Source organism: Brassica napus, chromosome A9, assembly GCF_020379485.1.
Source record: "Brassica napus cultivar Da-Ae chromosome A9, Da-Ae, whole genome shotgun sequence".
Lineage (NCBI taxonomy): Eukaryota > Viridiplantae > Streptophyta > Magnoliopsida > Brassicales > Brassicaceae > Brassica > Brassica napus.
In genome coordinates, this window is record NC_063442.1 from 38,483,787 (window position 1) to 38,506,557 (window position 22,771).

Below are 22,771 nucleotides of genomic sequence, written 5' to 3' on the forward strand. Positions count from 1 at the left end.
GAAATGTAAGTCGTCCAGGAAGTCGTCTGAGTCAAAAATATTTAATCTAATTGGATTTTTTGTCTCCCTATATAAAGAAAAATTTACACATTCTCTCTCCTCCTCTCAAATGGCTGCAACAAAAATGTAATGTTCATCATTCTAAAACTCTCCAACCTCTCTCTAATCTCTTTGACTTGAAAACACCAAACTTTATATGAATTTTTCAGTTTTGTCTCATGTATTTCTTACTAATCTATCTCTTTTGCAGGTTTTTAATCAAATGGTACTCATCTTCCACTAATTTAGAGGTAGATCTATTAATTTTAGATATGTATTTTTGTGTGTTCTATAAATGTAGATTTATCTAATCTTCCACTCATTTTCTCTATTTTTAAGTCATTTGAACGTTTTTGAATATGCAGGTTTTTCAGATCTGGATTTGATGTGCAGGTTTTTCAGATCTGGAAGACTTCTGGGACGACTTACCTGTTAGTCGTCTGGAAGTCGTCTGGAAGTCATCTGGAAGTCTTCTGACAAAGTCGTCTGGATTTCCAGGAAGTCGTCTGGACTTCCTGGAAGTCGTCTGGACTTCCAGGAAGTCGTCTGGACTTCCAGGAAGTCGTCTGGACTTCCAGGAAGTCGTCTGGACTTCCAGGAAGTCGTCTGGACTTCCAGGAAGTCGTCTGGACTTCCAGGAAGTCGTCTGGACTTCTAGGAAGTCGTCTGGATTTTTCTGAGCGTTTTGGTAAGTTCTTATGTCTGATTTTTCTTCGTTTGGTAACTTCTTGTTGTATAAAGTTCTTACTTTTTTCCCAAACTAAAACTCTCCAAACCCACTCTAATCTCTTTGACTTGAAAACACCAAACTTTATATGAATTTTTCAATTTTGTCTCATGTCTTTGTTACTAATCTATTTTTTTTTTGAAGGTTTTTAATTATTTGGTACTCATCTTCCACTAATTTAAAGGTAGATCTATTATTTTTAGATATGTATTTTTGTGTGTTCTGTAAAGGTAGATTTATATAATCTTCCACTCATTTTTTTCTGTTTTTAAGCCATTTGAACGTTTTTGAATATGCAGGTTTTTCAGATCTGGATTTAATATGCAGGTTTTTCAGATCTGTAAAACTTCTGGGACAACTTACTTGTTAGTCGTCTGGAAGTCATCTGGAAGTCGTCTGGAAGTCGTCTGGACTTCCTAAAAGTCGTCTGGACTTCCTGTAAAGTCGTCTGGACTTCCTGTAAAGTCGTCTGGAAGTCGTCTGAACTTCCTAAAAGTCTTCTGGCAAAGTCGTCTGAACTTCCTGGAAGTCGTCTGGACTTCTTAGAAGTCGTCTGAACTTCTTAAAAGTTGTCTGGTCTTGTCTACTCAAGTGGAATCCAAGCTTGTCTTTGTAGATGAATGATCTATAATAGTTTTGTTTGTGATCTGTTTTATGAATTGCATGTATACTCTTTTAGTTGTGAATTTTTTGTAAAATCAGTAATAATGTTTTCCAAGATGTATTAAATGTGCTAACAATGTGTTTACACATTTACAAATCAATGAAATAATAGACTTCAGTAGCCTTTTTCTTATCTTTGGATCTCTCATATGCAATAATAAACTCCAATGGCCTTTTTCTCATCTTAATAAACAAGAATGTTGGTAAGAGATGGAAACAAACAATAGTAACTAGTCAAAGCATATCATATTTTTTATAAGTTTGCATTGAAAAACTTAGTCAAATTCAGTAAAACTAAGGGAGAGAACATATTTTGTAAATATGAGTTTTACATATCTTGAAGTTACTTATCACTCTTAAAAATACAAGTTATTCAAAAACTAACGTAGAAGACTTAAAAACTAGTGGAGAAGACGCGGACGACTTAGATCTAAGTTGTCTAGACGACTAAACTATATGTCGTCTGGTCAACGCAGAGGTTATTTTTGCAATTGACTTTGAAATCTGTTATTTCGGACGACTGAAAGTTAAGTCGTCTACTATTGTTTGGTTAAAAAAAAAACTCCAAAAAAGCTAGACGACTTACATTTCAGTCGTCAGAGGTTAGTTTTGCATTTGACTGGATTATTTCAGAAGTTTGACTTTTTGGACGACTTACGTTTCAGTCGTCTAGTGAAAATTAAAATAATAATATTTTTTTAAAAGTAGACGACTTAAAGTTAAGTCGTCATAGGTTAGTTTTGCAATTGAAAAAAAAACTTCAAGATTTAATTATATACAGACGACTTATAATTCAGTCGTCCACGAGACGACTGAAATGTAAGTCGTCCAGGATTTACGAGGTTTGACCAGAATCTCGGAAAAAAATCCTGGACGACTTACAATTAAGTCGTCTGGTGGACGACTGAATTATAAGTCGTCTGTGTATAATTAAATCTTGAAGTTTTTTTTTCAATTGCAAAACTAACCTATGACTACTTAATTGTAAGTCGTTTACTTTAAAAAAAATATTATTATTTTAATTTTCGCCAGACGACTGAAATGTAAGTCGTCTGGGGAAGTCAAACTTCTGAAATTATCCAGTCAAATACAAAACTAACCTATGACGACTGAAATGTAAGTCGTCTAGGTTCTTTGGAATTTTTTTTGAAACCAAACAATAGTAGACGACTTAACTTTCAGTCGTCTCAGGTTACAGATTTCAAAGTCAATTGCAAAAATAACCTCTGCGTTGACCAGACGACTTCCAGGTAAGTCGTCTACAGCCAGACGACTGAAAGGTAAGTCGTCTACAGCCAGACGACTTCCCAAGTAAGTCGTCTGACGAACAGATCTGGAAAAAAACTCGATGTCATACCTTAAATTAGTGAGATAAGTTCCTTAGCATACATAAGGCTTCTCCAAGCACACAGAATCACAAACGGAAGTCACCCACCCATAATCGTTAGCTTCTATGACTCTATGAACCATGAAAATTTTAGAATCAAAATCTTGAGTTTTTTTAGCTCATTGTGGAGAGAAAGTGAGAGATATGTTGTGTTTAGGTCACAAGAATGGAAAAAGAAGAAGGGTAAATCGATTTTAGGAGCATTAAGAGCTTCAAATTGGTTGTTCATGGTGGTTGTGGTATTGATGACAATGGTAATCTTGTAATTACTTGAAGATGATGAGGGTGAGAGAGTAAAAATGTCATTTTCGAAAAAAAAAATAAAAAAAAAATGGATGGCATTTTCGTAAATTATATGAACTTGTGGGGTGAATAGGGCAAAACCAATTTTCAAAAAAAAAGGAGGTTAGTTTTGTGTTTGACTTTAAGTTATAGGTCAATTTTGCAAAAATCCCAATCTTCTAACTGGTGTTATGGCTTTCCTATAAATTACTTGTATAGTTGTGTATATTTTTTACTCTTATAAATAGATCCATCATGTGTGTCTCTATAAACAGAGTATTACCATTAATATGAATAATCTATTTCTGTAACTTTATATGGTATCAAAGCTCTGTCTTAACCTACTTTTTTCAATCATCTCTCTTCCTCTTAACATATTCTTTTCAATCATCTCTCTTCTTATTTGCACCAAATCCAGTATTGTTGCTCCTATCGTTAATAACGCAGCTGATTTGTCTTCATCACGTGAAACATGAAAATAAGGTGCTGAGAAAACTAACTAAAATTTGAGCTCTTTTCGACTTGAGTCTCAGATTTTCCATGACCCTCTTCTTTTTAATCTCGTGAACATGAACGTTCTTTGACAATTTTAATACAGCCTTATTTTAACTAAATTTTTTTAAACTAAAATTTGATTGTTTAATTTTTTTAATACAGCTTTATTACATTAGATTGTACTCCTATTTGTTTACCTTGACCTTGGCATTAAAGAAACCTTGAGCATATGAGTTGTGCCATTTCCTTATTCTCGGACAAACTCCAACATGAAGGTCTCTCCCAACTTTAACTCATTGGTTACACAAAAACAATTTTTCAACTTGTTCACTGGTGAAAGTGGTAACAACGGCCAATCTACTCCATGTTTATCTAGTATAATCATCCATCTTAGTTATTTGTTTCCTCTCTCGCGAAGGGTCATGAAAGTTTGCACAAATTTCAATCATCCATAAAGTACAACAAAAAAGATTAATCAAATAAACCCTATCAGCTTCCCTTCAGTCTGGCTCCTGCAAGGCAAAGAAAATCAGAGAAAAACATAAGAAATCAAACAGAAGAATCAGAGAGAAAGGATAGAAAAATTAGAAGAAAATCAGGCTTGGGGAAAATTAATCCTTACCAACTTATATCAGCTTGGTCGTGTGTAAGAGCTGAAGGTAAGCCATCTGGATAAACCCTGGCAGCTTGTTCTGTGATTTGAACTTGATCCTACCTTAGCCTTTTGTTGTGCTACTCAGGCCAGTTGTGAGATAAGCTTTGTATCAGCCGAGTTCACCAATCCTTTGAGTTGATCTACTAAGCTGTTTAGTCTCTTGTTCACAGTTTGTACTTAGTTGTGGTTGGATCCTTTTTGAATAGAACCGATTGACTGATTTGTTATCCAACCGGATCAGTTGTCCGGATCAGTTTTGTCTTAAGCTTTTTCAATTGTGTATAGGTTAGGGTTCAGATCAGTTTCCTTTGAACCGCTAAGCTGAACTGATTTCTTGTTGGACTGAACAGAATAACTGATTGATCATCTTGTTCCATCTGTTCAGTTCAAGTTCAATTGGTCGAAAGGAGTGTGAAAATCAGTCCAGATCATCATGGTTGTTTGATCTCGCAGTTTGTGTAAGCCTTTTTTAGGATTAGTTCCAGCCTTTCGGCAGCCGGTTTCAAGCCTTATCTTAAGGTGAGTCTAGTTTTTTTAAGATAAGGCTTGAAACCATCTGCTGAAAGGCTGAAACTGATCCTAAAAAAAGCTTACACAAACCATGCCAACAACCACCAAATCCCAAATAATATTATATGAAATTTGGTGTTTTATTGTTCTATGTGCAGTAGTAAAACCTTTAAATTTAAAAATTGTAAAGAGGATATATGTCAAAATCACTTTGTAAATATGCCTATAAAATTATAAAGAATACATATGTCAAACTCACTTTACAGATAATATATATATGAAATTGTAAAGAAGATATGTGTCAAAATTATTTTGTAGATAATATCCATGAGATTGTAAAGAAGACATGTGTTAAAATCATTTTGCAAATAATGTCTATATTATTGTAAAGAGTACATGTGTCAAAATCACTTTGCAGATAATATCTATGAGATTGTAAAGAAGACATGTGTCAAAATTACTTTGTAGATAATATCTATGAGATTGTTAAGAAGACATGTGTCAAAATCATTTTGCAAATAATGTCTATAAGATTGTAAAGAGTACATGTGTCAAAATTACTTTACATATAATATCTATGAGATTGTAAAGAATACATGTGTCAAAATTATTTTGTAAATAATATCTATGAAATAGTTAAGAAGACATGTGTCAAAATCATTTTACAAATAATGTCTATAAAATTGTAAAGAAGACATGTGTTAACATCACTTTGCAAGAAAATATCAATGAGTAACCATTATTTTAGAACTAGATAAACATGACCGATTTTCTTTATTTTGGAAAAATATATTCCATATTTAAAACATTCCTTATTTAATATCTGATTCTAAATCAATGCAGAAGCCAACAAGAAAGCAGAAAAACATCAAACACAGAGAGAGAGAAGAAAGAGATGGTGAAGCAAGAAATCATTTTCGTTCCTTACCCAACCCCTGGTCATCTTCTTGTCACTATCGAGTTTGCTAAATCTCTCATCAAACGCGACAATCGCATTCACACCATCACCATCCTCCACTGGACGTTACCTTACACTCCCCATGCTGACCTCTTTGCGAAATCACTCATCGCTTCGGAGCCACAGATCCGTTTTCACGCCTTGCCTGAAGTCAAGAACCCTCCGCCATTTGACCTCTTCTTGAAAGCCACCGAGGCTTACGTTCTAGAGTTCACCAAGGCGACAGTTCCTCTCGTCAGAGACGCTCTCTCCACCCTCGTCTCCTCCCGTGACGGATCCGACCCGGTTCGGGTCGCCGGTTTGGTTCTTGATTTCTTTAGCGTCCCATTGATCGAAGTGGGAAACGAGTTCAACCTTCCTTCTTACATTTTCTTGACGTGTAACGCTGGTTTCCTTGGTATGTTGAAGTATCTCCCCGAGAGACATCGCAGGATGGGCACCATGCTCGATCTGAGCAGCTCTGAAGATCATCACATTCCAGGCTACGCTAGCTCAGTGCCTTCGAAGGTTTTCCCGGCGGGCCAGTTTGTGAAAGAGTCATACGAGGCTTGGGTCGAGATTGCCGAGAAAATCCCTCAAGCCAAGGGTATTCTGGTAAATTCGTTCACGTGTCTCGAGCAGAAGGCATTTGATCACTTCGCTTGTTGTTGCACTGACAACTTTCCTCCGGTTTACCCGGTCGGACCGGTTCTTAGCTTGGAGGATCGTCCGTCCCCGGATCTTGACCCGTCCGATCAGCGTCGGATCATGAGATGGCTGGAGGACCAGCCGGAGTCGTCAGTGGTGTACCTCTGCTTCGGGAGCTACGGAGTCCTCGGGGCACCGCAGATTGAGGAGATAGCTCGAGCCTTGGAGGTCTCTGGCCACAGGTTTCTTTGGTCTATCCGTACCGAGGATGGTGGTCCGTGCGATCTCTTGCCAGACGGGTTTACGGATCGGACGGCCAGTAAGGGACTGGTGTGCGGGTGGGCCCCGCAGGTGGAGGTGCTGGCTCACAAGGCCGTCGGAGGGTTCGTGTCTCACTGCGGCTGGAACTCTGTGCTGGAGAGCTTGTGGTTCGGCGTGCCGATCGCCACCTGGCCGTTGTACGCTGAGCAGCAGCTAAACGCTTTCACGATGGTGACGGAGTTAGGTTTAGCCGTGGAGCTGCGTTTGGATTACGTCTCGACCAAGAAAGAGATAGTGAAGGCTGAGGAGATTTCGGAAGCGATACGGTCTCTGATGGACGGTGAGAATACGGTGAGGGGGAGAGTGAAGGAGAAAGCTGAGGCGGCTAGGAAGGCTTTGATGGACGGAGAATCTTCTTTTGTCGGGGTTAAACGATTCATGGACGACTTGGTCGGCGAGGACTTTTAGTTCGGTTGTAGTTGGACTGCTGATTCTGAATAAATTGTGTTTCAAAAAATAATTTCTTCTTAGCATGTTAGTTTGTGAGAGACACTAAACAAACAAAACCTTCAGTTCTATTCGAAACTTATGAATACATAAGTGAGAATTTCAAAAATGCCATTTTATGATAGAGAAATTAGGGCCAGTAACAAAAAAAAAAAACCTTAAATTAAGAAAATGACCATTACAAAAAAAACTACATATTTATACAATATTTATGATTTTACTTTTCATCACTTTCCTTTCTTATTTTATATTACTTTGAACAGTTTAAAAATCATTATTCAGTTTTTATTAACTTATAAAAGACATAGATTTTTTTCTTTATATGTCATGTTTTAAAATTTTAAAACAAACATATATTTATAAAATTGTGATGTTTTATTCAATTTTGTTTATTGTGCACAAAAAAATAATAATCTAATTTTGTTTATTTGAAGCATGGCGGGTTAAAATGCAGCGGTTACTAGAGTTTGCGGTTTCTAGCGTCGGCAATTGATTTTTATGATTGATATAATGGTTAAAAATTAGTGCGTTTACGAAATATTTATAATTGATTGATTATAAGAAATTGCAGTAGTTAATAATAAATTATCAATATTAACACATTATAACATTGTAAAAATATCAAAACATACTCCCATAGGGGGTTTCTGTTGAGGCCATGCTCTTTTTGAGGCGATCCAGCTAGAGATCTTTCAGCTTTCTCATAGTTATCTCTTCAAAACTGATTGGTTCCTCGATGATTGTCTTCTCTCCGTCTCTTACTTTTAGTGGATACACGGTGGCATGAGGAGCCGGAAAGAAAAATATGTTTATGAACAGTTTGCTCGATTTGAGTCCACCACCTGATGGTCTGAAGTCATGAACCTCCTGTTGCTAAGATACTTCAAGAGAAAATCATATTTGACCAAATCAAATTTATAAACTAAGAAAAAATGAAGAAAGATGCAACGAAACGGAATGTGAGAAAGAATGAGAAAGTACTAACGTGACCAATGTCACCCAGATTGATGACAAGCGCTCCTGGAACTAACGGAACCGTAACCCATGTATTGCCGTTGTCCCTTGTAGCTTGTAAACAACTGACTTGGTCTTGGAGTAGCAAAGTGATGATTCCGTGGTCAGTGTGACGCATTCCGAGTGCTAGGTCAAGTTTAGGGCGTTTTGGAAAATAATTAACAACGATTTTCTGCTCCATATCAACGCATGCATTTTTTAGTGCATCTTTCTCAAGTCCCATAGCTTCAGACAAAACCTCAAGGACTTTATAAGCCAAACCTATCAGTCTCTCGCTATACTCCTCCGTCACTTTCAACCATCCCTCCGGCTTATCTGGCCACCGTGAGTAGTCTCTGGTACTCACAGGGTACGTGGAATACATCACTATCTCCCTCCAGTCCTTCATGGCCTCTCCCTACATATGAAAATTTCTATATAAATAACACGATTAGAACCGACGCCGCCCTTACCACCGGACATGTCGAACCGGAGCTTCTCTTCAGTAGTTAAGGCAAAGAAGTCTCGCGCAAGGCTAGTCATATCAGCCATCAAATTTGTATCAACACCATGATCAATTGCCTGGACCATGCCCCACTTCTCGAAAGCCTCCATGATCTGAGGGCAGATGTCTTCCTTTTTCCCACCAACATCATCGATTCCAGAGAGAGATATCACCAGTATTTCGTCACTGAACTCATAGAGCTTAGATTCTCCGGCTATTTCACTCGAAATTCGTCGAGCCATTGATGTGTATTCAGTAAAACGAGAGAGGAAGATATACTCATCTTCGTATAAAGAGTGTCCCTTTTATCAACATCATCGATTCCAGAGAGAGATATCACCAGTATTTCGTCACTGAACTCATAGAGCTTAGATTCTCCGGCTATTTCACTTGAAATTCGTTCCATTATTTAGTCATTGGTACTTGCTTTCTTGTCTTTTATAATTGCCTTTAAAAGTTTAACAACTCAAAATCTCATGAAAACCTTATCGGTCGTCAATAACTTGACTTATAGCATTTCTAGTGTGTTGATTGTTTGGTCCTTTTGTGAAGTCAATCATGCATATGCTACAACCATTTTCACCGTGGACTTACAAATTTTGTTATTCGGGTACTCAAGCTGTAAAGATTTGAGTGATAGGTCTACGATGTGTTTCTTTTTCCAAGCTTCATCAATATTTCGATTGCTTATACGATCACAAACAATGTCACAATCATGGATGGTTCTTCAAGGGTTCATGGCAAGCCTTTACGCCATTCCATCTCCTCACACCATCCGTAATCTTAGGTGAATTCGCTTGACCCACAGTTATATGATGTGTTTTTTTTAGTGTTATCAGTATCTCACCTCATGGTCTTGCGGATTTAATGTGGCGTTGAATCTTTTGTGTAGTTCTTAAATTATGTTATGGCAAGAATTCTCCGAGCATCGACCTATCTTGGATACATATGCTTTGTGATTCAGAAAAACTAATTTTTTTTTTTTGCAAAATTCACTTGCAAGATTTAAATCAACATTCTTTACACATTTCATTATCATTTTAATCATCTATTCGGATACAAAAAAAAAAAGCACCTAAAAGATTTTTGGAAGTATGGTGAATTAACAATAAGTTCTGAACAAAGGACGAGCATGCCCATGTATGATTGATACTTTGCTTAGCATTTTCCTCTTTTCCTTTGTTCTTTTCATTAACAATAATAAAAAAAATTCAAATTATGATGATAGGAATCAAGTCTTGACGCTTACGCTTGGTGACTTCTTGTCTTGAGCTTGAGGCGCACAGTGTCTTTGACCTTCCTTAGTACCCATAGAAGAAGAAGAATGATTACCAGTTGATTTTGCTCGAATGTGTGAACGATGATTATTATCAGGTGTCGAAGAAGATGAAGAGGTAGTAAGTAAAGGACCTGACCGTGATGTGTTCCTCATTCTCTTCTTCTCTCCTTCTGAAAGCTCTTCTTTTACTACTCGTCTCACTTTTGACTCGTTTAAGCGTGGTGGTAACACGCAGTTACAGAGAACCCCTACACAATACCGTTAGTTACATTATACTTTGCTTGATGATGTTTCTTTGTACCCAAAACACATACAATAATCACTATACCTAAGCGAGCAAGTCGGTTTACCCATCTAGGGATTGGTTTCTGAGTAAGTTTAACACAAACTTCATTACAAAAATGGTTGCAGTTTCTTGAGATGAGATTGTACTTGTTCCCTCGATACTCTTCAGCTAGTTTCTCCATATAGACTCTGACATCTCTCGCACACGTGTCTGTTTTACCGACGAGAATCGATTTCCTGAAGGTGAAACCAGGACACTTCTTTGGCTCCACTTCAAAGATGCCTGTGCTTGGATATTCATGTGCTCCAAATGCATATTCAACTCCATGAACTACACAATACATCAAATCAAATCCAAAACGAGTCTATTACAAACCATCAATCAAATGGATATATTTGATTACATAATTGATCAAATTACGTTTGATGTTTTAATGTAAATATTTTTACAAGTTATTTTATGAAACATACAAAATATTTATCAAATACAAAATAAATCGTTAAAAGAAAAACAATCAATGAACCATAAGTTCTCATAAGTTCACATCACTAACCATACAAGTAGATTCGAACAGGAAAAGCCAAACCTAGAAACTGAGATAACTATAAACAAAGTCAATAGAATAAAAACAGAACATAACTAACCTTCAACACCAGAATGAAAGACACCAAGTCCGAGCCAGTAGCCATAAGCATTCATAGGAGTTAGATCATAGACATTCAGGTAAACCGGAAAAGGACCGGGTTTCTGCTTCCGCTTAACCGAACCGCTCCAGCACAACATCTCTCCCGCGTCAATACATCACCGATCAGGAGCCGGAGAAGCCGAGAAGGGTAGATCCGGGATTTAAAGATGAGAGAACTTTTAAAGGTTTCTTTGTCGTTTCATCTTCTTCTCTTTAACTGTTTCTTGAGAAAGTGAAAGCGTGTCTCTATGTTCTGTTTCTATTGTCTTGTTTTGTGCCGATAGATGTTCTTCCACTTTACTTTACCCATCCGTTTCTGTTAATTCACTGAATCTGGTATTTGTTTTAATACGGTAAAGATATTATTAATTTTTATTTGTGCAGTGACCACTTGCACTGGTGGTGGTACTACGTTTGCAATTATTTCAGGTCGTTTCTGTGAACGTTACAAATTTGAAATAACAAAATATTTTGGTATTTTTCTATAAGAACACTATTTATGATAAAATAAATTTTTGTATAGCTTTTTTTTTTTTGAACTGAATTGTATAGCTATTTCTGTTTCAGAAAGTATTCAGCAAACAATTTCCTGAGTTGTTAGCATTATAAATTTCCAGACTGAGCGTTTTAAACTAATGAGCGTGAGTGTGTATGTGTTTTTAATTATAAGAAAAATGATTGATAATATATTCTATCACATAGCTATACATATATATATATATATTATATATTAATAAATAGATATGTATGGTAGATAACCACAATTCCAAGTTTTATCATATACTACTAGGCTCAGCTTATATAATACATATGTCTTGTGCTGAGTAAAAAGAATTCCAAAATTTTAGTTGCATCATTGTAAATTAAAAAAATAAAATCCTAAACTATGTAATTTTAACCAATCAGGACTCTAATTTTTTATGTAAAAAAAAAAAAAATCTAACGCAAATATGCTTTAAACACTTGTTTGGAGCCGGCACTAACAAAAACTAGAGACATTTTCTAGGATAATTGTTTTAGTTTGCCTTCACAAAATTAGTTATCAATGAAGAAAATGATCAAAATAAGTTTTATGAAAAAATAAAAATACATATTTTACTCTTAAAAGGAAAATACATATTTTTAAAAAATAAAAAATAAAACTATTTCGGTCATTTTCGGTCATTTTTTAAAAACGAAAAAATAAAAATACATATTTTTAAAAAATAAAAATAAAAAATATTAAAAGTTTTAAAATAAAAATAAACTATTTTGGTCATTTTTCTTCCTCGGATGCTATATTTATGACAAAAACTTAAGCTATTCGAGAGAACTGCCCAAAACTAAATTACGACTCACGAAATGTTGACCGAACAGTAAGCCATTTACAGTTATCTTTGAGCTATCGATCACAGTGGTCAAGCATACAAGCTGGAAGAGATGACATGCAAAAATGGGGTCTTTAATACGGCTGGAAAAATGATCACAACTGACTCAGAAGTAGAAAATGATACAATTAACTATTTTAAGATAGATTTACTTCTATATCACCAACTGATTTTGAAAATGTTATGACAAATGTTCATTCATTAATAATAGAACAAATAAATATGGTATTTACAATACTGACAACTGAGTAGAAGGCATCAAGCATTCAGAAAAGCATCCAAATCAGATGGAATGACGATCCTATTTTCCAACAATCTCAGGCTCTCAGCTCATCCTTAAGGCATCTGTTCTTAAAATGCTGACTAACTTTTTGTATACTAGAGAATTTGATTCCCAAATATATTTGACAACTATCTGAATTTTAAAACGGAACGGCTAAGTAAAATGACAGAGTTATGACCACTGTAGGTGATTTATAAAGTCTTGTGTCAAAGGCTTAAGAGAGTAGAGGTAGGATCGGAGTCTTACATAAGGAATAATATGAGAGTCTAAAACAACATAACTTAAGACAATAATATAACTGTGTTCCTACTCCATGATCCCGTTGGTCTTGAATCTTAAAGATATACTAGTTGTTGTGTTAATCACGGACACTGAGCTTCTCTTCTCATTTGGCTTCTTCCATCTTCACATCAACACTTCCACTACCTTCTCCAATGTTCTCCTCTCCCTCCAACACATTCAGATCGACGCTTGCTCTCAAGGGTTTCGTTTCTTCGACCGAGTCCATCTCAACATTGTTTAGGTTCGGCTTGGTGTCTTCAGTAGACTTGAGTTGATCAGATGGAGCCGAAAGGATTCTGCTAATGTTAGATTCTATGGAACGGAAGCTCTCGCCCAGTTTGCCATTAGACGGTTGGTTGTTCACATATGCTTGGACAGATTCACGAGCGTTCTCATCTAAATCTTTGCACATCTGGATAAAGAGCAGATAGAGATTAGTGTTGAAATGATTCTAGACATTAAAAGATAAAAAAACGAAGCTTATACCTTGTTATAAAGTTGGGCTATCTCAACCCGCTCTTGGTTGTTGTCAGCAGCAGCAACCATAATCTCTTCTGAAGCTGCAGCGAGATTCAGATTAGCTCATATTAGAACCCAATAGCTCGCTATTGTAAAGGCAATTTGTGAAGGAACTTACTGATGGGCTCAGTCTTGGGAAGTGCCTGAAGCATTTCATCATCGACCTCAATAAAGCTGGCCCCCACTGTGTCAGTGACCTTTGGTTCAGCTTCTGGTTCTTCACTAGGCACAGACGATGAGCCGCCAAGTCCCTGCAACCAGAGATTCAATATAACTGAACAACGCCAAGCACAAAACATGCTAACAAATACGGACACTGCAACATACATAATAGTCCTCTGCATATTCATAGTTCAACGCCTTCTCCAGAAGCAGAACTCGCTTTTTCACAAACTCGACAAGTCTTCTCTGCATGTCTCGATAGTAGAACATGGAGTTTACTTGGCCCGCATCAGCAGGAGAAGCATTACTATTCCCCGTAACGCCACCTCCATGATTCTGTGCTCCCAGATTGGAGCTTCCACTACCGTTTTGCCCTTGCAAGCCAGCTTGCTCAGCAGCAGACAAACTTATGTGAGGGAAGTTCAGTTCTTTGCAGATAAGCTCTTGGATCCCCAACCCTTTGTCATCAACAATAGCTTGCCAGCGTCCGTACCCATGCCTAAAAAGATTTTCAAGGAAAAAGAAAACCTGAGGAAGTAAGTAATAGAAAATGATGAGAGAATAAAACCATATAGTAGTGAAGAAATGATTCATACTTTAAAACAGCACGTATCATTATTTTGTCATGTTCCTCCTTCCACACTTTTCCACTTCTAAGTCCAGGGAACCTTTCAAGAATGCGGTTTGGGAAAACAGGTTTCCCTGGATGATCTTCTACAAGTTTCACCTGTCATACGAAATCACCAAAAATATACTGTATTAACTACATACATTGGTACAGATCAAACAATAGCCTTGAAGGAACAGATACATTTGTTTTGCAATAAAAGTAAAACACAGATACATAAACTCCAACACTGTGCACTGGTTCTTTCTCAGAAGACAACTCAATAATAAAATAGAGAAGCGAATTTAATAGGATTATAGACTCACCTTCTCCTGTACAAGCATAAGAACAGCAATTCTGACTAGAACATCTTCAATTCTAAGTCCTTCCTTGGGCACACCATCTATAGACAAAGCCCATTTGCAATTATATATTTAACAGGAAATTCAACAATCACATTTGACAAGCAGTTCAAAATGTTAATGATCAGTCACCTGAAAAGGTTGAAGAGTTTTCGTCAATATCTTCAGCAATGTGCTTCAAGAAGAGTACTCCGTATCTGAGAAACAATCATCATTTGTCAACAACAGTGATGCGTCTGAAGAGAAGAACATTAAAGAACTCTGAGTCAATAGTCAATACTCTTTTATTTCGTCATAGGTCTTCTGCTTCAAGCGAGGAACAAACTCCTTCCAGTCGTAATTTCCAACTCCAAACCTGCATATGTTTTGGCCAGACGACAAAAAAAAAACATTTACAACACAAGACTGAGGATATATCAATGCAAACAAACAGTCGAGTTTCTTGTGTCTGAAGGCCACTTATCGTGAAGAAGATATACCTCATCAACGTCTGAACAAAAATCGCCCTTTGACTCTGGTTGAAACCGAGTACTCTAAAAGATCTCCCTTCGCCTTCCATCAAAGGAGTTGGCTCCGAGTTATCTAAAACGCAAAAAAAAAAATTAATAAACTTCATATCACTAGTTTTAACTTAATTACAATTTTAAGAAACTGGTAATACCTCTGCCCTTTCTTCGGTATGGCCTTCTACCCGTCTGATTTCCTTGTCCAGGTGTTTCACCATCTGTTGAATCGGCTTCGTAACTTTCATCTCCATCAGAGCTCACATCTTCCAAACCAGCAAGATCATCTTCTTCCACAGATACCAACTAAGGAAAAAGTCGATAGAAGAATTAGAACAGTGTTGCTACATTTGGATAAGGGAGAACAAGAAGAGACAGACCTGTTTGCGACTTCTTTTCCTCTTTCCAAGAGCATTAAGCTCCTCAGCCTGCTGCACCTCAAATTTGTCTTTCAACAACTCTTCCCAATAAGTTGCCCTTTCGCCTGCTGAAGATTTTTTTTCCGCAGCTACTCTCTGTGCCTCCAATGCTGCCGCCTCATTTTCATCTATATACTCAAAATTCGCCACCTAAACAGGAAGAAAATAAAATCTTATAAATATAAGTAATTTTCAGAGTTGTTAACACAAAATAGATATTGGAAAGCAATGTTTAGGGATTTCAAGTGTTTAATAATCCCGAAAGCAAATCATAAGAACCGTAACCACATTGCCATTTGATTCAACAATGTCCATAGCTTATTTATAATATGATCCACTACATCAAATGCTTTCATTTTGCATCAAGATGTGCCATATAACGAAAACTACAACAATCAACAATTAAGCAAAACAAAAGAGGTATCATGAAACAATGCAGGACACAGCATTGTGTTCCAGCCAAGTCTAAAGACCACGCAAATCATTCAATTCAATAAAATATAGTTCAAAATTCAAAGAAATATAACAAATTTAATAGGTTAAAACTGGCTCAAACAACATCAGAACAAGCATAAAATTTTAAACCAACTCATCATCACCAAGATCTTCAAAACTTAACATGTAATAGTTTGACAAGAGTGCGCACAACAGAGTAATTTAGATAGCCACTCAGGAGCTGAATACCATAGAACATTATATAATCTCAAGGGAATATCAAAACCAGTATTAAATGGTCAAGTTATTCTAATAGAAGAAGAGGAAACAAACCTTAAAAGCCTTTAAGAATCCATTCTCCTCTTCATCATCCACTGCGACCTCCTCTGCATCTACGATATCACGATCAAGCAACCTGCACAACAGAAAATGAAGAAAAATAAAGATCGCAGAAATCAAAAAACAGAACAGGAGAAAGGCGAGTAAAGAGTGTATTACTTGTCTATAGCCGCATCATCGTAATGAATTTTTCCGGACTTCCCTGCTTCGTCATCTTCACTAGCAAAAAGCTCCTTTGAACCATACCTGATGATGTCATCTAACTCTTCCTAAATTGCAGACAGAAATATAAAACAAATAAGACTTAGTGAAAAACAATCAAACAAAGACAGAGTGGTGTTTTCATATTTTATTTTCACGCAAACAAGTGGTGTTCTCCTTGCTGTTCCTACCTTTTAACACCACTCTGCTGAGAAATTTTGTAAAGGTACATCTTCAAGCAAGAGAATTATACCTGATTGATGTTCTGTGTTTTCAGTTTCCCAACAACAAGATGCTCTAGAACCATCTTCTTTTTGGTCAACTGCATCATCCTTTCTTCAATGGTGCCTCGGTTTATGAGTCTGTAAATCATCACCTAAAGACAAAATATAAGGGTAAATTAGCAAAACAAGAGAAATACTCAAAGTGCAAGTTCACACCGCTAAGGATAAAAATTAAAACCTTATTTCTTTGGCCAAGTCGATGTGCTCTAGCCATAGCCTGTAGATCAGCATGAGGGTTCCAGTCACTACAGAAGCAGGAAAATGTGAGCAGCTGTTAACCATGATATAAACTGTCATCCACACAGAGGCTGATGTCTACTTCACTCACATTGTTTGCAAATAAAATTTTCTTCCGCTGCCTTAGAAACTTATATGTTCAGACAACGTTTTTTTCTTCGAGAAAACCAAGTCATTTAAAAATGAGCATTGTAAATCCAATTTATCATGCAATTAACCTAAATAAGCTCCTCTAACTGCTTGACACTATAACTATGGGAAGCAGGAAATGATACTAGAACGATGAGATTCAAACCTGTCATATATGATTACTGTATCGGCAGTTGCAAGATTAATTCCTAAGCCACCAGCTCTTGTAGAGAGCAAAAAACAGAATCTGCTAGAGTTTACGGCATTAAACCGATCTATGCGTATTTGCCGCTCAGCTCCTCCAACCTTTCCATCGATTCGCTCATAGCTCCATTCCTGAAAAAGACAAGAAAACAAACTTTCAAATAAATGTGATACGAAAGTTTTTCGTTAATTGCATTCTAAATACATGTGATAAAAGCGAGTCAGTAATAGCAACGGTAACAATAATAACCAAAGAAATACAAAACTAATCTTCGAGCGTTTAAAGAAGTTATATTGCCGACGAAGCTAATTTGAAAAATAAAATAAAAAATGAGCTGATTCTATAGTTGCCAAACGGTATTATAGAGAGAAAAAAACAAGAATGATAATCTACAGAAACAGAAAGTACCTTATAGGAACAATAGTCTTCAAGCAAGTCAAGCATGTGCTGGAACTGTGTGTATATGAGAACTCTGTGTCCTTGCTCTTTCAGCTTGACCATCATTTTGTCTAACAGTTGCAGCTTTCCACAAGATTCCACAAGTTTCCTATGATAACAATTAAGAAGAGGTCAATGCAAGAGTTAGCACAAGACTTCAACACCATAGAATCCGGCTCCATTGAGGGAAATGAAATGTTACTTGAAAGCTTCATTTGCATCGTGGATTACTGGTTCAACACCTTCCAGCATATAAGGATGGCAGCAAACTTTTCGCAATTCCATCATTATGTTATTAAGAGAAATCTGTAACAGGATTAAACATAGGCACAATCACCAGACAAATTAAAGTAGAAGTTGGTTCCTACTCCAACTATGAGGTATATGGATCAGAAAAACTTACTTGAGCGCCCCCTTTTTTGGTCAATACTTGATAGTTACGAGACAAAATAGCCTTATAATATTCTTTTTGCTCGCTGCTTAGATCAACACGCAAAATGAGCTCCTTCTTAGGGGGCATGTCTTTCATTACGTCTTTCTTGACCCCTGCAAAATACAATACACCAGAGTTAACATCATAAAACTGTTTACTTTGTCAATGATTCGAAAATAATTTGTAGGGTATGTACTTCTAAGCAAATGTGGAGCCAACATTCTGTGGAGTCTTGAAATCTGCTCCTCTTGATTAATATCTTTGAACTCCTCCTGGAACTCCTCTAAACTGCCAAACTGCAAGTATAAAAGCGCAATCAAATACATAATATTCTGTAAGTATATCAAATTAATTTCATCTCTCTGCTTATCCTTAGGCTATACCTTCCCGGCGTCAAGAAAATGCATGAGCATGAAAAGTTCATCCAAGTTGTTCTGAAAAGGCACCACATAATCATTAGCCACATTAATATTTTGGCCACATGAATTAAAGGGGAACCAATCCAATGACAAACCTGAAGTGGTGTTCCTGTCAGAAGGATACGATGGTTACTCGAATACTGTGTCAATGAAGAGAACAGCTTTGAATCCTTATTCTTCAGTCGATGGCCTTCATCAACAATCTGACCAAGAAAATTCACACTTGAGCTACATTTGAAAGAGATAAGAGAGAAATAATGTCTCATTAGGGAACAAGAGTTACCATGCATTCCCACTTAATTGGTTTAAGAACTGCTGTGTCTAGGTTGATCATCTCATACGATGTGAGGAGAACATCAAACTTTATTCTTTTTTGCTTGTTTTCACTACTGCTTTGTCCAGATTTCTTCTTCTTCATCTTTTGCTGGCCTTTGGGAAAGTAAAACTCGTGTTCTCTAATAACGGCTCGAGCTTGCGAAGTGCCAAAATACATAACCTTACACAAAGATCATTCCATTAGCAAACAAAAAAAATACATACCACAAGAGACACAAATGATGCATACATACCACATTCATCTGCGGGGCCCATGTGGCGAACTCTCTCTCCCAGTTCCTCAGAGTCGAGAGAGGAGCGATCACCAAATGTGGAATGAGATTCTCCTCAAAAAGTGAAGCTAAAAGGGCAATGCTTTGAATTGTTTTGCCTAGCCCCATTTCATCAGCAAGGATAACATGTGTCTGCTTTGACCACGAGAAGCGCAGAAAATTAAGCCCCTCAAGCTGATACGGATGCAACAAACCTTCAACAGCAAAAAAGGCAATTATAAGACATTGTACAATATCCTCACAGGTAACGCATATGAAAGGTGATCCAAATACCTTTGAGGAACTCAGGACTATGATCAAACTGCTGAAAGTCTTTAGGATTTCTTCTATGGTCGACATCTTTGTTACCTCTGCGAGTCCTGGAATTGATATCCTTAAACCTTTGGATCTCATTCTGGAACGTCGAGATATCTGATTCTGATTCCCAATAACACTCATCATAAGAAAGCTCTTTATACTTTACGAGATATTGTTCCTCGCCATCTTCTTCTCTATATCACAGAAGAAAACAGTCATTAATACCTGATTCAGGCAACTCAATAGATGAAAAACGTCTAAACTTTATATTTTCCATCTGTTAAAACCTGTAGGCGAGGATCCGATCAACGGTGGTCCACTCAGGACGAATGGCGACGAAATCATCTTCGTTGTTGTTGGATGATTCCAGCTTCTGACGGTGAAAGTTGTTCACCCTGGTTTTTAGACGGTGGTTGGTCTTATAAGCCTTGACAAATTCCTTCTCAGGCACCCTGTGATTTAGTAAAAGAGATATTATTTTACAAAAGACATTTAAAACAATAAAAAGAAAGAAAGAGAGAGTACCAAGAGCAGTGAAGGTATGATAATCCCTTCCACTTGACGAGATACTGTTTCACAGAAACTGGCTTTGGTGCCGCATCGGAGGAGTCTTGTTCATCGGATATGGTAGGACGCATCTCACAGTCCAATATCTTATCCATCTCACTAAGAGGACTAACCTGCAAACATATTTAAAAAAAAAAACATTCTCAGTGAGTTCCATGTAAACAATTAACGAACAAATTTAAAATCTTACGCATTCAGGGCATCTCCAATTCTCAACAGAAGCATCCTTAAGAGGCGGAATGAGACATTTAGCATGGTAAGCATAAGTGCAGGTGTTGCAGCTCACAAGATTTGCACTTTCGCCACAAGCTTGACATGCGTTTTCTTTCTGTGCATCCAGAAACAAATCAAGAATAAAACAGACAGAAACTAAGAAAGCTGAATCAATTAAGTAAAGAGGAGAGACAACAAACCGCGTCGGTTCTGACAATAGCCTCAACTTGCTCAAAGGTCCTGTCTTTTTTGGGAGCATAGTCCTCATCATCAGACTCGTCTAGGTTGTAAACTGGTTTCCTGTCTGATCTTAAACGAAGCCTCTCCACTAAGCTACTCATTTTTATTTTGTTCTGCAAACAAAAATCTCTCTCTTCAATAAACCTCAAGAGTGTATAAAACTTTTTCAGAATTAGGGTTTCTAATGGATGCAAAACATCAGAGTAAACTTCGAATTCCAAATCTACTGGATCGAGACAAACCCTAACCCAAAAGAAAAACCCAGAAAAAAATTATCAACTTTGAGTTTCCAAATGTAAGTAATTGAACTCGTGGGGACGATCCGTTCTTGCAATTCATGGAAAGATCGAAACTTTTTCAAATATTTTTCAAGCTCAAAATTGTACAAAAAAAAGAAGCTGAGAGGAAAGGGGGAAGGAGATTGAGAAGTTCGCAAAAAGATTTAACGTTTTAAAGAAAAGCGTTGTGAAGAGAACGAGAGTGAGTGAGAGAAAGAGAGAAGGAGACGGACCTTGGATATGTTGGGATCTGTTTCAGAGGAGAAGTAATCTCCCAAAACCTGAAAATCAGACAAGACGGATTCTTACCGATAACTGTTGTTCTATTTATGTTTCGGTTTTACTCTTTAGGTTTTTAATATAGGAGAAGTAGAGGCCCAATAACCATAAAATGAAGAAATTAAGTTAAAACCCATAAAACCGAGATATATTAAATTAAAAGATTAAGTGGATATAAAATCTGGTTACAATGTGTGGTTCTGGAAGCTATGTTAATGCAATAGTTTGATTAATGGATTCCTTAATGATTTTACCCCATGAAATCTAAGGTTCAAATTCCAAAAAAATACAAATTATGCATATCATAGAAATAAGTATTATAAAAGATTTTAGCATGGTAAAAAAGGCAATTAATGGTGTAGTCAAACATAAATTTTCACATAATAGGTAAAATTGTCGACTGTATATGCGATTATATTCTCGTAGTTTATAATATCATAATTAAGCACACGTTAAAATAGTTTATATATGTGCACATATTTTTTTCAACGTATGTTTCCCTGTTCTTTTGGAATATGAAGACAAATGAATTCACTTTAGTAAGAGAGTGATCTAATAACATACATGACGTAAAACGAGGACTAGACTTGTTACTGTTGTATGGCCAAATTCAAGGATATCAAAGACATCAGAAAGTGTGCAACTTGTTGTAGCTCTTGTCATCTGGATGTAATTGAATGGTAGATGAATGTGCAAGGAAAATATATGTCAAATAGTCGATGAGATATATCATACATCACATCAACGAATGAATAGCTCCAATAAGTGGATGGCATTCATGTGTGTTGAACTAGTATAAGATATGTTTCCACTATATGGTGTTCTATGACACTATTATGTTTAGAGGTGTGTGTGGTGGTATAGTGTGATGAATAATGCTTTTGATGGCAAGGTAAGAACGTGGACTCGCTTACGGTTTTGTTTTGAAAATGGTTATTTTGAATCGTTTTCGAGTAACACTTGAAACTAAAGAAATGACATGAGCCATATATGATTTGGTTTTCATAAGGAAGAGTCATGTGCACTTTATAAATTGATCAACAAATATTATATAATACTTATAATCTAAATTGAATGCATCTGATATATCCAAACATATGATAAAATTATATCAAGTGAGTAGGTAATGAAAGAGTAGTATTTGAAAATGGAGTTTTATGAGTTTTATTATTGAAACAAGAATTGCAAGGTAGCAACATGATGGAAGAAGGCACCCTTACCGTCCAAGGTAGCACAGCAATTCCTCCACCTCCTATAGAGAGAAAATGCTTTGCAAGCTGAAGAACAAGCCTTGTTAATGGCGGTTCAGCAAATAAAACGCTTCTCCTATGAGAGAATGTAGAGTTCGTGAGACATAACTAGCTTTTGGTCAATCGCACTGTGCAATTTACCTCCTATGAAGAAACTCAAAGCAATGCTGGAAATACTTTGCCCATCAGTATACAAGAGATATACTGCTATTATCCAAAAATCAGATGTATACTTTCCATTATGCTTCTAGAAGACTACTATTCCATCGTATAAATAACCAACCTTACGTAATTTCCTGGCCAAATTAGTCTTCACTTGTTGTACTCTTAATTAATATCAATGAAAAAGTTGACAAAAAAAATGATTTGCAATGTATCAATTAAATTGAACATATAATATTTAACATTTTACCAAAAAAAAAAAAAAACATATAAAACAAGTTAGAAATAAAAAACGAAGTGGTGAAATAGGAAGGTTCGAGATGGAACGCCAAGAGTAGGCTTTTAACTTAAACACTGTGCTGAAAGAGACGGACGCTCTCGAGTTCGCCCTAAC

General features: G+C 36.6%; 4 protein-coding genes across 4 annotated transcripts; 1 reads left to right on the plus strand and 3 right to left on the minus strand.

Annotated features, from left to right (window-relative positions):
- The first annotated feature begins 5,293 nt into the window (after positions 1-5,293).
- LOC106365136 (UDP-glycosyltransferase 71C3-like) lies at positions 5,294-7,234 on the plus strand. The gene has a single exon (XM_013804585.3). The coding sequence runs from the start codon at positions 5,654-5,656 to the stop codon at positions 7,070-7,072; it is 1,419 nt and encodes a 472-aa protein (XP_013660039.2). The 5' UTR covers positions 5,294-5,653; the 3' UTR covers positions 7,073-7,234.
- Positions 7,235-7,792: 558 nt separating this feature from the next.
- On the minus strand, positions 7,793-8,851 carry LOC106363679 (naringenin,2-oxoglutarate 3-dioxygenase-like). The gene is made up of 3 exons (XM_048740558.1): positions 8,567-8,851; positions 8,097-8,522; positions 7,793-7,984 (listed from the first exon to the last, which is right to left on the minus strand). Exons 1-3 carry the CDS (start codon positions 8,849-8,851, stop codon positions 7,793-7,795), a joined length of 903 nt encoding a protein of 300 aa, XP_048596515.1.
- Positions 8,852-9,678: 827 nt separating this feature from the next.
- Positions 9,679-11,180, minus strand: LOC106365137 (deSI-like protein At4g17486). The gene is made up of 3 exons (XM_013804586.3): positions 10,819-11,180; positions 10,217-10,504; positions 9,679-10,136 (listed from the first exon to the last, which is right to left on the minus strand). Exons 1-3 carry the CDS (start codon positions 10,955-10,957, stop codon positions 9,841-9,843), a joined length of 723 nt encoding a protein of 240 aa, XP_013660040.2. The 5' UTR covers positions 10,958-11,180; the 3' UTR covers positions 9,679-9,840.
- A 1,492-nt stretch (positions 11,181-12,672) lies between these two features.
- Positions 12,673-21,088, minus strand: LOC106363680 (CHD3-type chromatin-remodeling factor PICKLE). Its single transcript, XM_022691326.2, has 30 exons — positions 20,920-21,088; positions 20,369-20,521; positions 20,146-20,283; positions 19,914-20,068; positions 19,676-19,840; positions 19,365-19,582; positions 19,053-19,285; positions 18,767-18,979; positions 18,579-18,686; positions 18,448-18,498; positions 18,261-18,360; positions 18,035-18,177; positions 17,834-17,937; positions 17,602-17,740; positions 17,155-17,324; positions 16,801-16,867; positions 16,592-16,714; positions 16,297-16,406; positions 16,132-16,213; positions 15,325-15,513; positions 15,103-15,250; positions 14,921-15,023; positions 14,722-14,796; positions 14,574-14,638; positions 14,406-14,482; positions 14,069-14,199; positions 13,638-13,971; positions 13,429-13,561; positions 13,278-13,351; positions 12,673-13,203 (listed from the first exon to the last, which is right to left on the minus strand). Exons 2-30 carry the CDS (start codon positions 20,507-20,509, stop codon positions 12,895-12,897), a joined length of 4,098 nt encoding a protein of 1,365 aa, XP_022547047.2. The 5' UTR covers positions 20,510-20,521; positions 20,920-21,088; the 3' UTR covers positions 12,673-12,894.
- Between the last annotated feature and the right edge of the window lie 1,683 nt (positions 21,089-22,771).

Coding starts and splice junctions, on each gene's coding strand:
- LOC106365136 (XM_013804585.3), top strand. CDS start 5,654: ATGGTGAAGCAAGAAATCATTTTCGTTCCTTACCCAACCCCTGGTCAT.
- LOC106363679 (XM_048740558.1), bottom strand. CDS start 8,851: ATGGCTCGACGAATTTCGAGTGAAATAGCCGGAGAATCTAAGCTCTAT. Junction 8,523..8,566: donor TGTCCGGTGGTAAGGGCGGC/GTCGGTTCTAAT, acceptor TTTCATATGTAG/GGAGAGGCCATGAAGGACTG. Junction 7,985..8,096: donor ATCTGGGTGACATTGGTCAC/GTTAGTACTTTC, acceptor GAAGTATCTTAG/CAACAGGAGGTTCATGACTT.
- LOC106365137 (XM_013804586.3), bottom strand. CDS start 10,957: ATGTTGTGCTGGAGCGGTTCGGTTAAGCGGAAGCAGAAACCCGGTCCT. Junction 10,505..10,818: donor CTTTCATTCTGGTGTTGAAG/GTTAGTTATGTT, acceptor TGTATTGTGTAG/TTCATGGAGTTGAATATGCA. Junction 10,137..10,216: donor AAACCGACTTGCTCGCTTAG/GTATAGTGATTA, acceptor GGTATTGTGTAG/GGGTTCTCTGTAACTGCGTG.
- LOC106363680 (XM_022691326.2), bottom strand. CDS start 20,509: ATGAGTAGCTTAGTGGAGAGGCTTCGTTTAAGATCAGACAGGAAACCA. Junction 16,868..17,154: donor ACAGTAATCATATATGACAG/GTTTGAATCTCA, acceptor CTGCTTCTGTAG/TGACTGGAACCCTCATGCTG. Junction 13,204..13,277: donor TAGCCCAACTTTATAACAAG/GTATAAGCTTCG, acceptor CTCTTTATCCAG/ATGTGCAAAGATTTAGATGA.